General features: G+C 40.5%; 1 protein-coding gene across 1 annotated transcript in view; it reads right to left on the bottom strand.

The window, feature by feature from the left end:
• Positions 1-13,214, bottom strand: part of dmd (dystrophin) — a 240,174-nt gene that overhangs the window by 72,677 nt on the left and 154,283 nt on the right. Inside the window, exons 33-44 of the mRNA XM_026364224.1 lie at positions 12,973-13,122; positions 8,673-8,834; positions 6,243-6,347; positions 4,947-5,120; positions 4,694-4,849; positions 4,439-4,609; positions 3,646-3,825; positions 3,384-3,506; positions 2,200-2,370; positions 1,634-1,756; positions 1,409-1,543; positions 1,098-1,250 (exon numbers count right to left, since the gene is read on the bottom strand). Of these exons, the coding sequence (XP_026220009.1) occupies positions 1,098-1,250; positions 1,409-1,543; positions 1,634-1,756; positions 2,200-2,370; positions 3,384-3,506; positions 3,646-3,825; positions 4,439-4,609; positions 4,694-4,849; positions 4,947-5,120; positions 6,243-6,347; positions 8,673-8,834; positions 12,973-13,122 (1,803 nt within the window). The remainder of the gene's footprint in view (positions 1-1,097; positions 1,251-1,408; positions 1,544-1,633; positions 1,757-2,199; positions 2,371-3,383; positions 3,507-3,645; positions 3,826-4,438; positions 4,610-4,693; positions 4,850-4,946; positions 5,121-6,242; positions 6,348-8,672; positions 8,835-12,972; positions 13,123-13,214) is intronic.

Here is a 13,214-nt window from a genome sequence, read left to right as displayed (position 1 = left end):
GCAAAACAGGTTTTAAAGGTGAAGCGTTACCATCGATGTATCACTGTCAAATATATGTGGATACCTCGGCAGAACTACATTTCTTATTTAAAATTTTTAGAGGATTTTCATAATAATGAAATGGGCTTGTGTGGCAGGACACTGTTTGTTAGGGTGTAAGTAAACACAGGCTGTAAAGAATTAATAAGAATTAATTATAAAGTTGAGATTTAATCACTACTGAATATTTAGCATCAACATTCAACTACCACACTTGAATAGTTTACTTTAAAAACCATGAATCATAACCTCTGGCCTATTATTGACGATTTGACTCAATGATAATTATGAACACATCATAACAGTAACAAAGTAGAGATGCTTCAAGTCATACATGAGTTAAAAAACATTATTTGGCTTTAGATTTTCCACAGTTTTTCACCCCAAAGTACATTTTTAAATTGTGCTATTGCATGAAGTATTGTCAAATACTTAAAATAAAAATATATAAGAAAATTAATGTAATATTAAATTACATTTCACATATTATCACTTCTTAGCACGATGTGTTTTTTAAACTAACTACCGGAGTTTGTTTCCCCTCTTGTATGTTTATTTCCCACTTCCTCAGTCATACTGCTCTCTGCCTTAATGGGAAAATCTGTAAGCTCAAGCTGCAGTAAAGTAATCTGCTTTGCACTGTGCAGCTCTGAAGCTCAGTGGTGCACTTAAAGAAACTGTGCAAGTCAGTTGGTATCAGCTTTTATAAGCCATGATAAAGAATAATTATACTTCTGCTGTCTCCAAAATAATCCTATAATGATTTATTGATGGTCAAATGCCTTCATTACCCTTCAACTCCACTACTCCGGTCTCCACTGGGGATAAGAGATGATTTGCAGTTATTACTTTGAATAGATTTAGAAATATTTCCTTGAAAAACTATACAGAAAGTTCTCTTCTTGAAAATATCCTCTTGTCCAAAAGAAGGAGAGGAAACAAACAGGAAGGATTCACATACACCAAGAAAATGTATAATGACGAAGACACAAAATGTGAGATGAAGACAAAGGTGAAATACTAAGTGTGTGTTTGTGGACGCATTTGTGTCTCGTCACCTTGACCCTCTCTCCCTCAGGGGGGTCGGGGAGCTGGTCCACGCTGCGCTGGATGTCGTTCAGCCAGGCCAGCAGGTCATGTGACTTCCTCCTGTACTGGTACCACTGGGGAGCGATGGCCAACGCTTTCCTGTTCCGCAGTACTCGCAGATCCTACACACGAACACGAACACATACACACACACACACACAGCCGTGGACATTACTGCATCAAGTTCATCTACTTTGACTTGAAAGTCTAAGAATACAAACAGTCATAAATATATGAACATGTCCCTGTAGAGAGGGCGCCTCAATTTTTCTTCTGTTACCTTCACTGTGTTGTACTTGCTGTTGAGCTGATTGTGTTTCAGTCTGATCTGCTCTCTCTTGTCCTGGTCCGGCACTCTCTTCTGTAGATTCTCTCCTTTCAACAGTAATTCCTTCACTGCACCTTCCTCACAGTCCTGCACACGCAGACATACATGTTACTTATAAGTGTGTGCATCAAATGAGAGGAAGTCAAATCAGCTGCGATGATGTGATCTCGTGCAAACCTTGTCCTCCTGGAAGTCTTCCTCCTTCAGGTTTTCTCCCTGTTTGACTTCCTCCTCGAGGAGCTCCAGCCAGATCTGTGCCTCACTGTGGTACTGCTCCAGCTCCTTGGGTGACGCTGCCGTCTGCCGCAAACGCACACACCGGCGGCACAGATGCACACAGACACGGCGGGAAAGAAAGATCATTAGTGGCCTAGAGAAAGTAAATCTAGTCTGACTCGTTGGAGAAGATTTAGTGGGAGTCTGAAGTAAATTTAGTGTGAGAGCTTGAAGTCTGTTAAGTGAGTGTTTAAAGTACATTTAGTGAGAGTTTGAAGTCTATGTAGTGACACTTAGGAAGAGTTTGGAGTCTGGAGAGAGCGTGAAGTAAATTTATGGAGACACTTTGGATTATATAGTATTTAGCAGGAATGAAGAAAGAGAGCAAATTGATTTAAAGCTGAAAAGTGTTCACAGGCCAAAACAAAAACAAATAACAACCGACAGTTTAATTAAATCTCACACTCTGTGTTAACTGAATTTAAAAATTAAATCATTCAGAGGGTTTAATTGTCTTGCGTCCCTACCAGTCCAGAGGCGATGCGTTGTGCAATGCTGTCAAATCTCTGGTTGAGCTGCTCCATTTTGGGTCCAACCTGGGCCTGACAGTTCTCCCCCCTGGTGGACATGAGATCCTGGGCTAACGCCCTCACCTCCTCCATCTTACCCCTCGTCAGATCCAGCTCTGCACGTAGCACCTGGATACAGACATGTAGAGTTAATTTTCTCATTAAAGCTGTTTTGAATTTTAAAGACTTTCAAAAATACAACAGAGGTTTCCTCCATGGTTAGTGAATTATTGAGTATGTTTCATGAAAATATCTCGTCACATCAAAAATGTAAAGGACTTTTAGAGGTTTTAAAGATGTGGCTGATTTGGAAATGTATTTATTTATTTTATCTACCAAAATATTTTTAACTACCCCGTTTTTTTCTTTCTAAAGGAAACATTTCAAACAAATTAATAAGAAAAGTGTCTAATTTTCAAAAAGCTAAATTTAAATTGTTCAGGTTTAGTTATTGATTTTAATAAAAAATTATCAAGACAAAAATTAAGTTCTAAATTCATAATTCAGCTTTTTAATTCCAATTAATCTAATCTGGCAGGATCATATGTCTAATTTATTATTGTTTTGATTCTTCAATAATAATAATAATAATAATAATAATAATAATAATAATAATAATAATAATAATAATAATAATAACTAGAACCACTGCCTTGGACTTGTTTGTCTTCATCATATCTGTTCAGACTTGTATCCTAATCAGACAATTCACCCTTGAGTGAAATTCCTTCACTTGTTTTCTTTCATTTCTCATTCTCTAGAATGGGGTGCACAGTACAGACAACCTGAAAACATAATACCTCTGGCTACGAGTGTCGCTGGTGTGGAGGAATAAAAAATCCACTGTACAGTAAAAGTGAATATCTTTCATTCAGTTTATACGACTAAATTAAAAGGCAATTAACCTTATATTTAACAAGACTTTAGAGCGAACACTCGCTACCTCCCATAGGCAATAACAAAAGATAAGTGAGTGTTAATGATTTATCATTCTGCCCTACAGCTAATAACAAAAGAACGCAGTTGAGGATAATTATCTGGGTTTTCGAGTAACTCTCTATTTCTTTTTGTAATAGACAAAAGTTTCTGACTTCTAATGTACAAACAGAGAAGAAAACACTTAAGTACACAAAGATCAGGACCTTCAGCACAGTGTCGTTGGGTCCCTGGCTGTCCATGTCGTTCAGCTTTTTCTCTGCTCCGTCGATCCATCCGTTCACTTCCTCCATCTCTTTATCTAACTTCTGCATCTGCTGCTGGTAGTCCTGAGAGAGAACGAGAGGAAAAGAGACTTCAGGCTGCAGCCACACTTCTGTTGAGATATTTTTAGAGACTTTGAAATAATTTTAGCACGAATAAGACAAAACTGTAGCAAGAGATTGTTTTTGATTTGCTTTCTCTGACCAGCAGCAGGTTGAGCCACTCCTCTGCTCTGGATGTCACTGCAATCCAGTTGCAGCGCAGCAAGCTGACTTTGTCGTCGACCAGGCCTCCGTGGCCCCGCAGCACGGCCTTGAGGGCCTCAGCGAGATCCACTACAGCCTGCAGCTGAGGCTGACGCTTCTCTATCTCTGCATGGATAGACTGAGAGTAGAAAGAGAGAGAGGATAACAGTTTGAGATTAAAGCTTCATTCTGTCCTCACATGTTTTTCGTAGCAGTCTTCTTCTAGTCTGCCTTTGTTGGCGCAGCAAAGCTGCTGCTACAACACATCAGTGGAATATTGTGAAGCCACAGGCAGGAATGTGTTTTGCATCACCCACACGCGTATTTGTGTGAACCCTCGAGACAAACATAACATAAACCGACTCATAAAAACACAAAATGTTCCTAGAGGTCAAAAACTCCACTGGATCCTTTAATGAAACGTCTTTTCTTCTCCAAATCATTAGAATCATCTTTATTGGGGGTGTGACAGAAAATACAACATTTTAATGACTCTGGTGGCACAAAGCAGCGGGAAGAACATGATAGATGGAGCTTAGGCAGAGAATCTCCTCTAAATGTTTGAATGTATTTAGTAGTTATCTTTATTTTATGCAGAAAAGGCGAAAGTGCATCTTTTAGAATTGGGTATTAATTAATGTTATAATGTTCCACTGTCCATTTAAATGTTAAAATATATTTTGTTATTTCACAGTAACATCTTAAACCTGTGGGTCTTCAGGACGTCACTGTGTTTTATGTGTGTGTCGTACCTGTGCCCACGCCACCTCAGCCTCCAGGTCGCTGGGCATACCGTCCACAGCAGAGCGCTTGGTCAGCTCAGCGTCAGTCGCAGCCAGCCACTCCGTGAGCGCGTTCAGCTCCTTACGCAGCTTCCTCGACAGCTTCAGACTCTTCTCCAGCTCCGCTTTGCTCTCGGTTACCTTAAAACGTGCACGTATACAGTGGATACAGCCAATCCGTCATGAAACCTTGGCTTCTATGTCTGCCTCTGTGTGTGTTCTTACCTGTGCTCCCAGCTGGTTGTAGAGCAGTTTGAGGGCGGTCACTCTGTCATCCAGTTCTTTGGGCTGCTCAGTCTGCTGCCTCTGGACGATCTGTCGGCCTGTTTTTATCACCGTCTCCACCTCCCCTTTCACTTCACTCAGCATCTTGTACAACTTCTGTTAGACACAATCAGACAGCAAAGAGTAACTGTAGGAACTACACCTACTGTACATACAGTATCGACCTCTCCACCACTGACGTGTGATTACGCACCATACACTGCTCCAGCTGTGACTGCACCACATCCTGCTCCACACTGCGGATGTCCAGCACCGCCACTTGACTTTTGACCCCAGCCAGCAAGCGCTCACACTCGGCCAGCCGAGAGTCAAAGTTGGCCGGCTTCTGGAAGAGCCGGAACTTGGTCCACACGTCCCCCAGCATTTTCTGTGAAGAGACAAAGACGCTCATAAATTTCAACTGAAAATACAAAAAAAAAATCTAGCAACACAATAATGCGTGTGGATTGTGACTGAGTCCAGAAACAAAAGAAACTGTTTGTGTTTTTGTTAATTTAAGTATAAGGATTGTCTAAGGACCTTTCGTATTTTGCTGCAGGATATACAGTTTAAGGACTTACTCTATTAATAACTGTAATTACTGTATTTTGCATATACCCTACTTATGTGTTGTGGACTTCTAATGATTTTTCCACATATTATTACTCATTGAAGATCCAGAATCTCAGTCCGTGGTTGTATTGAGAAATGCAAACGGGACATTCAAGGAAAACGCCATACATCAATTCTGTGCAGAAACACCAAGTTCCTATGAGCTCATGTCCGAGGGACCAAAAGACAATGGAAACGTGTTATGTGTCCACGTTTCATCTTGTTTTCTGAAAACAATAACATCACGTTCTCTGCGGCAAATATGAAAAATACCAGAGTGTTATCAGCAAAATGCGCAGTATCCAGCATCTGTGATTCAGGTGCCCATGACAAAGGTAACATGCTCAGTTCCTAAGTTATTAAAAGTGTAACATGTAAAAACACTAAATCTTCTATTCGTACTTTTTATCAGATAAATAAAGGTTCAAATCACAGATTTTCATGTTTCATTACAATATTCTACAACTACTATTTAGAAACAACACTCAACATAAGAACAAGTTATTTTGAGTGGAGTTCTTTTAATCTGAGAAACTCCACTTAGTGGGTTTGCACTTAAAAACAGCTGGTGCAACAGATTCCAGCTGTCTGTTCACTGAACATTAAAACAGACTAAACAATAACGATTAATAGGAACAAAGGGGGAGTTTGGTGAAACCTGGGTACTGATGGAGGGGTCTGAATGGCTAATTGCATACTGGCAGTACATTTGACAATGTGTGTGTGTGTGTGTCCACCTCTGTGAGCTAACCCTAAAGACCTTTAACAGCCTGTGTCTTGATAAGTAAGGATCCATAACAGCACCAGAGACTTCACATTAACAAAGACTGACATGCTGTTTTTTACTAAGTTATTAGAAATCTATTTAAATGCTGTCAGTAAACCAAAATGAAAATACCTGGGTAAGGTCTATCTGTCCCATCTGGGATGGCTCTTTGTCCTGGTTCTTCTTCCTCATGTCCTCCAGAGTCGCGTCATGGTCACTCAGGTCCGACTGGATTTTCTGTTACTCGCACACGCACACATACAAACACACATCCTCGAATAAATGTCGAATCAGGACTAAAAATATCAGTTAAGACAAATGATTAGTATTTTCAGTATTTTTCATTCAAATGAATGGAAAACAAGCATCTAATATTTCTAAAGAATATACATGTAGATGTATATATGGGACTGACACTACCACCATCTGCTGACCACAAGGGGGCAGTAGGCATCAAGGAGAGAGGGGAAAGCACTCAAAGGCTTTTATGACTTGTAGCTGTCTTCTTCTATCACATGCACACATTTGCTTGCACACACACACACACACACACACACACACACACACACACACACACACAAACACACACACACACACACACACCGTCTCTTCACAACTCTCCATTTTTAAAATACCAAATGCCAGTAATCACAGATACTCATCCACACCACTCTAATCCAATCAATCTCTCATCCTCCTGTCGGTGTGTGTGAGGTAGAGACAGAGAGAGAAATGTCATCCTTTGCCCTGGTGGTCTACAGAGCACGTGAAGGTAATCTCTACATCCCTTCTCTGCACACACACTGACACGTTTGTACCACTCATCGTATCACTGCAGGCCATTATTTCTTGATCAGTCACCTGTCAGTTGTCCGAAAGGTGTGTGTGTGTGTGTGTGTGTCAGTACTAGTAGGTATGCAGAAGAAGAGAGAAAAAGACAGTGGCACTGTGTGTGTGTGTGTGTGTGTGTGTGTGTGCTCCTGATGTCTCTGTGCCAAGCAGCTTCAAACTTAATTAGGACCACAGAGAGAAATAGAGCATTTGTCATTCCATCTTGGGTTCCTTTGCACACTGAGACAGTGAAAGTCTAATTTTAATTTCCACTTCTTCTTCACTCTCTCTACCTCTTAATTTTTTTTTACTGTCTTTTAAATCTATAATTACTACTTTTCAAATACCTGTACATACTGTATCTCCATTCATCTTGTTCATGTCTACATCATGGTGACCTCGCAGTGAGCATCATTTGTGCACATCATCAGAAATTTACGCTACATGTAAACAAATGCAATTCTGTGTATTGACCAGTGGGAGAGTATCAATAACGAGCAGCAGCTTTGAATCACTGCAACAACAGCGGAAAGTGTTGGGGAAAAACGTATTGAGCTTGAACTACCAAGTTTGGACAAATCTATTTGTCTTTTTCTGTTTTTTCACCTCAAAGAAGAGGGATCTACCAACTTCTAGGTTAGTTTAGTTAGTCTAGCTTTGATTAACCCTAAGTGAGTCATCTCTAACAGCACTTTCTCACCACACGACTGTGGCTCAACTCGGCTCTACTCTACTCACCTAATTTAGTTTTCCATTGGACAGAAGTTGTGGATAGTATCTGGTAACTGGTACTTTTCATATCACCTCTGTCAAAGTCCCAATCGAGCTGAGGCGATATCAAAAGGTGACATGAAAAGACTGCAGACTACTGACTGGTCAGAAAAAACTGTCTCGTAGTCTGGACTCTGAAGTATTTGCCAAACTCTCCTGATTCTGTTCAGGAGTCTTTCGTCTTGCTGCTTTTAGTCTCAGTCTCTTCTGTAATAAAACTCGTCTCATTGATGTGACAAACAGCCACATACCAAGAAGCAAAAACAGCATTCCTTCAGTATCCTCCATTGTTCCTGCGTAAGTCAATACACCAACATGATAACCAGCTATACTGAGGGGGGTACTGCGTATATTTGCAGTGGAAAATAAAATATGGAGTACCAGAAGAGAAAAGAGTTGAGCCCAGCAGATGAGGTACTATGCTGTGGGAAGTACACAGACATGGAACAACCAACAATTTCAAGTGGCATCTATCCAAGAAGCTACAAGCTGCTCTAGGTCTGTCTCTGGCTGTCAATGGTAATCATGTTTTTGATGTAGTTTAATTAACTTTTAATTTCATTCTAAATTGAATTATGTCAACGAGCAATCTCATCATTATGCATTTCTACAAAACATGTCCAGTCAAAATGCAGACTGAAAGTAAACCAGCACTGTAGCAGTGTTTTAACTTTGAATGACTTAAAGTTGACGCTGTGCTGTGTGGTCAGAGTTAGAAACTGATAGATTTCAGTAGATAGAATTGCTAACACTGCAAATCTAATGTTACCCCTTCGTATGTTTGTTTAAATTACTATAGCAGGATGACTGCGGGACTGAACAAAGTCAAATCTAAACACACTGACTGATTTTACAGATAACATTCAATTGATAGTATAGGTCTAATGTTTTATTTCGACGTGAGTTTAATTTTTGATTCTCTTCATTCGTCACACGCCTTCAAGCACCCACTGACACTACCTGAGCCTCCTGCGGTATCTGCTGGGCGTCGATGCGGTCAGTCAAGTACGAAGTGAGGTGGCGGTCCGTGTTGGCAAGCGACTCCTGGATCTGTCTCAGCGTCTTGTCGTTCTCCAGAGCCCACTGGACGCCCTTCTCCAGCTCCTTCTGTCTGAGCGCCGCCTGGTGAAACAGGAAACCCATCACAGCTCATTAAAAAACACACAGGGGGACACATAAAGTGGGCTATAAATAGGGGAAACAGCTTGTGGGAAACACATCAGTAGATGTGTGCATACATTCAGTTTTCTCAACTCATGTATATAACAGCAATTTTTCATATGAAAATAACTTTCTCTTAGAACTACGATGGACGGCACCTCCAAGACCCACATATGATGCATATCTAAAGACTCCTAAAGGGGTTCTATGGATATTTCATTCACATATTTGAACCTATTATCTGGTTTACTGTTGTTTTTTTAACTTGGTGTATAAACACTGATTATTACCACAATCTCTCAGTCATCTCCCAGTAAAGAAGGTGGCCTAAGGCTTTATCTATAACCAACTTACAGAGCAGTTCTTTCATCACTAATCAGGCCGATTCACATCTTGTCTCGTGTGGTCCCAACGACACACCTGAGAACCATGTGGAACAACAACTCACGCGTAACTATTAAAGTGTTAACGACTTACTGTAATGACTCCACAGAGTTTCTAAGTCCTTCTACTCCAGCCAGTCAGTCAGAACTGATGAAGCTTTCCGGATGAGAGCTGAAACGTCTTCAAGAACTCAGTTGTCACTGAACAGCACCTTTAGGACTGTTAGCTGAGTTAAGTGCAACCTAGTAGCTTTGTGGAAACATAGACTAGACTCTCTGAAGAATATTTACTACCCTGTGACTTTTTGTTGTTCCAGGTGTAAATTATTTTATTCAACATTATTTTGTTAATTACTAATTACTTGCCGACTCTCAATTTGCAAACTTGGTAGCATGGTTCCTAATGGAAAAAAACATTGACATAGTATATTCATGAAGTTCAAGCTGAATGGACTTCCACTACTTTCCTTGATTACAAGATTCAAGATTCATATAGGTGGTATCTTCACTGAACTTAGTAAAGCCCCACATATATACGACAAGCAGAACCACATGTACACATACACACTACTCTACCCTACACACACTCCTCCTGCGTGTACCCTCTTGAAGGATGGACTCCGGGGCTTCTCTCTCATGTCGTCTCTATGTGACCTGTCACCAACACCACCACTGTTGTCAGCGAAGCATCGGGAACCCTGGCAACTACTGAACCGTGTCCTTTCTCCCTTTCCCCCGATGACTGTCTACAAGATTAACTAGTAAACGCATCAATTACATCATAAACCTGTGTGAGCTCATAGAGTGAGTGTGGATATGTGGTTCCAGGTAAGCATGCTAATCCCATACACAAGGATAATGACTATAAATATATCCCTGAGCTTGTTTAACCCTTGTGTTGCACAGTCTCTCTCTCTGTCTGCTTACAATAACAGACCAGTTGCTGCATTATGGACTTCTTTGCGCTTCCCCGCTCCCATGTCTTGGTTTATAATGTATGAAATGAGAACTTGAGTGAGATTAAATATTTAAACAAACATTGATAACAACCTTCCCTGTGGCGATGTACTCCATTTCCCTGGCAATTGTCGACTCATGAATACATATTCTCATTAAACAGTCGCTTATTACTTATTTCTCGCGCATATACAGACACAGTGGCAAATGCATTGATTGTGAACACGAGAAGATAGGAGATCACTGTTTGCTTAAATGCCTCGTGCGGGCAACGTGCCGACGGCAAAGTGAGCGCAGCCTTCTTTACACCACATATGCTCTTAGAGCTTTTCAGCCATAACAATGAGCTGAAATTAAAACAGCAAACACGCCTCTTCGATCTGAGGAAATTTGCTGATTCAATTCCAATTACCAAGAGTGTGGTAAAGTAAAAGTACTATTAGCTGAACTAAGAGATCAATGTGATGACACTGGCGTTTGATTAGAGGTGCCTGTTTCTTTAACCTAAACAACGTACTGTGTGTATCCCTGAGGCCCAAATAACATAGAGTTATATAAAACCAAGGCCAGGGCTGAGTAATAAATCACACTCACAGGAGTGTGGACCTCCTAAAAACACTTAGCTGCATCACTGGTGGTCAAAAACTCTACAGGTTATCTTTAAATGCTATATTGACTCATGACCTGATTAGTCAATATAGCACAACATAATATAAATGTACAGTATACTGACGTTTTTTAAAACGTTTACGTTTTTTAAAATTCGTTTCTAGCAGTAGTTAGGTAAAGAAGTTCTTTCTTGCAATACTCACAAACACTCTTGTTCCATGTCTGAGCTCTTTGTCATCTTTACAGATGACAAGCAAACAGGGCTCTGAGCCGCCTGGTCTCACCTTACATGCATACATGCTGCCATACACACTGAAACAGAAGACACCCGCCTCTAAAATGCTTTCAAATACACATACACACAGACAATACACCCGATGACACTTCCTCTCCAAAAAATATAAAAAGTCTGGAATATAAAAGAGTCTCGCAGACATGCATACACACTCACTGTCTCTGATGGGTAGACAAACAAAGGGAGGCTTATCAGGCTGCAAGGAGAACATTAATCTGGTTCTATTGTGAGGAAAGGATCAACTCAGTGGGCAATGAGAGAGTGTGTGCGTGTGTGTGTTTGTCTAGTCTGTCACTGAGGATCGCCACAAGATGCTGCTGCCATTGATGATGGTCAGAAGGAGAAAGATGTGGGAGGAGTAGGAAAGTAGAAGAGGAGCAGACGAAAGAAGAAAGAAGACTGTTTTCATTAGGAATTAGTCTGCATCAGTTTTTTGATTAATTTATTAATCGTTCGGTTTGTGAAATGTCATAAACACAAGCTGACATTTAGATGGCTTGTTTTTGTGTTTTGTTTTTTTTTGAAGGCCCAAATGTCAGACATTTCAGTTTGCTTATATAAAAAAAAAAACAAATATTCACTTTAATGTCTGTGTGTTTATTTGAGACACTAGCAAGACACAAACCATCAGATGATTTCCCTTCTTCTCCAGAGAGGTACAAGGCTCACTGAACTTTAATCTTTTACTGACGCCCTCGGCTCACCTGTCTGGAAAAGAAATCAAATCCCTGCTGTGGGATGTGTATTGGTGAAATGTGTAACCTCAGGTTACACTTCATTTGCCCCATAAAAGCTGACTGGCACTGGTTTACTACAATGTAGCATCAAAAACATTTATTTTTTAAACTGTAGTTGTAGTGTAGACTGTAGTTCAAATACTAGAACGAAAAGCGTACTGTGAAGAGCTCTGCTTACACTACGACGTGTGTGATCAAGTGATTGATGTTAAAAAACTTGAATTGAATTTCAGTGGCGCAGACAAAGTAGATTTGACCCAGTGAAGCTGTGTCAGTCTTTTGTTTGGGTTAGAAACCGTCGCTCTGCTGGATGATGTAATCAGTCTCCCGTTCACTATCAAATAGGATGAAACAGGTTAAATCAGCAGGTAGTCGAGCTGTTTAATCATACAGAAGCACACAAGATGTATCTATCTTCTATCCTCAGTGAGCAAGAAAATAGGAAATGTTTGAAAGAAAGGACAACTAATTAAAGCAATTCTTCATTTTCAAGAATAGTCGTGTTTTCACAGCCTGTTTTCCACTGACACTCAATGTTCAACTTTCTTTTTCATTTGAAACACCATTTCAAATGAAGCGAACGGCAGCTCGCGATGACGGCTCAGGAATCCACATGTTTGTCTGTGACAATGAGAAATGCATCCAGATGTCTGATACCTGTTGTAAAAAACATGATGTCTGACACATCACTGTTCACAATGCTACCAGATGTGTTGTCCTTCTTTAAAAGCAACTGTTGTTTAGGGTTTTATATTAAAATGTACCAGAAAGAGCAGAGAAAGTCAAACAGCAATGACTAACTTCCTGTTGTTTTTAGAATACCAGCATGCACCTGTTCCTTTTCCCTCATGCAGTACCCTCTCCTGAGGAAAACCTCTGGTTTACAGTAATCCAGATGTGGGTAAATGAAAACAAAGTGCACCCTGGACTGAAATCATATTAACGTAAATCTGCACTGCAGCAAAACATGAGTGGAATTACTCCCTCCATCAGGAATGTTTATTAAATCATAAAACTTACAGCTCCCGGCAGAGAGTTTCTAATGGTGCACATTAAATGTGTAAGTAGCATGTGTGTGTATATGTAGCACCGTCTGTATGCGGATGTGTATATCTTACCCTCGCCATAAGTTCGTCCCACCGTGTGTTGAAAGCATCAAGTTTTTGCTGTATCAGTTCATCCAGAACGCCTCCGTCCATCAGTGTCTGGGCCAACTCCCGGATCTGGTTCCTGTTGTCCTCCGGGTGACGCAAAAGGACCTCCAGGCTCTGCACACAAAAACAAACCCACCCACAACAAACAACAGTCAAGGAAAACTACAGCAGAGTCTTTGTGCTGTTGTCTTTATAGCTGGACGCCC

Source organism: Anabas testudineus, chromosome 2, assembly GCF_900324465.2.
Source record: "Anabas testudineus chromosome 2, fAnaTes1.2, whole genome shotgun sequence".
Classification (NCBI taxonomy): Eukaryota; Metazoa; Chordata; class Actinopteri; order Anabantiformes; family Anabantidae; genus Anabas; species Anabas testudineus.
This window is presented reverse-complemented; position numbering and strand designations above follow the sequence as displayed.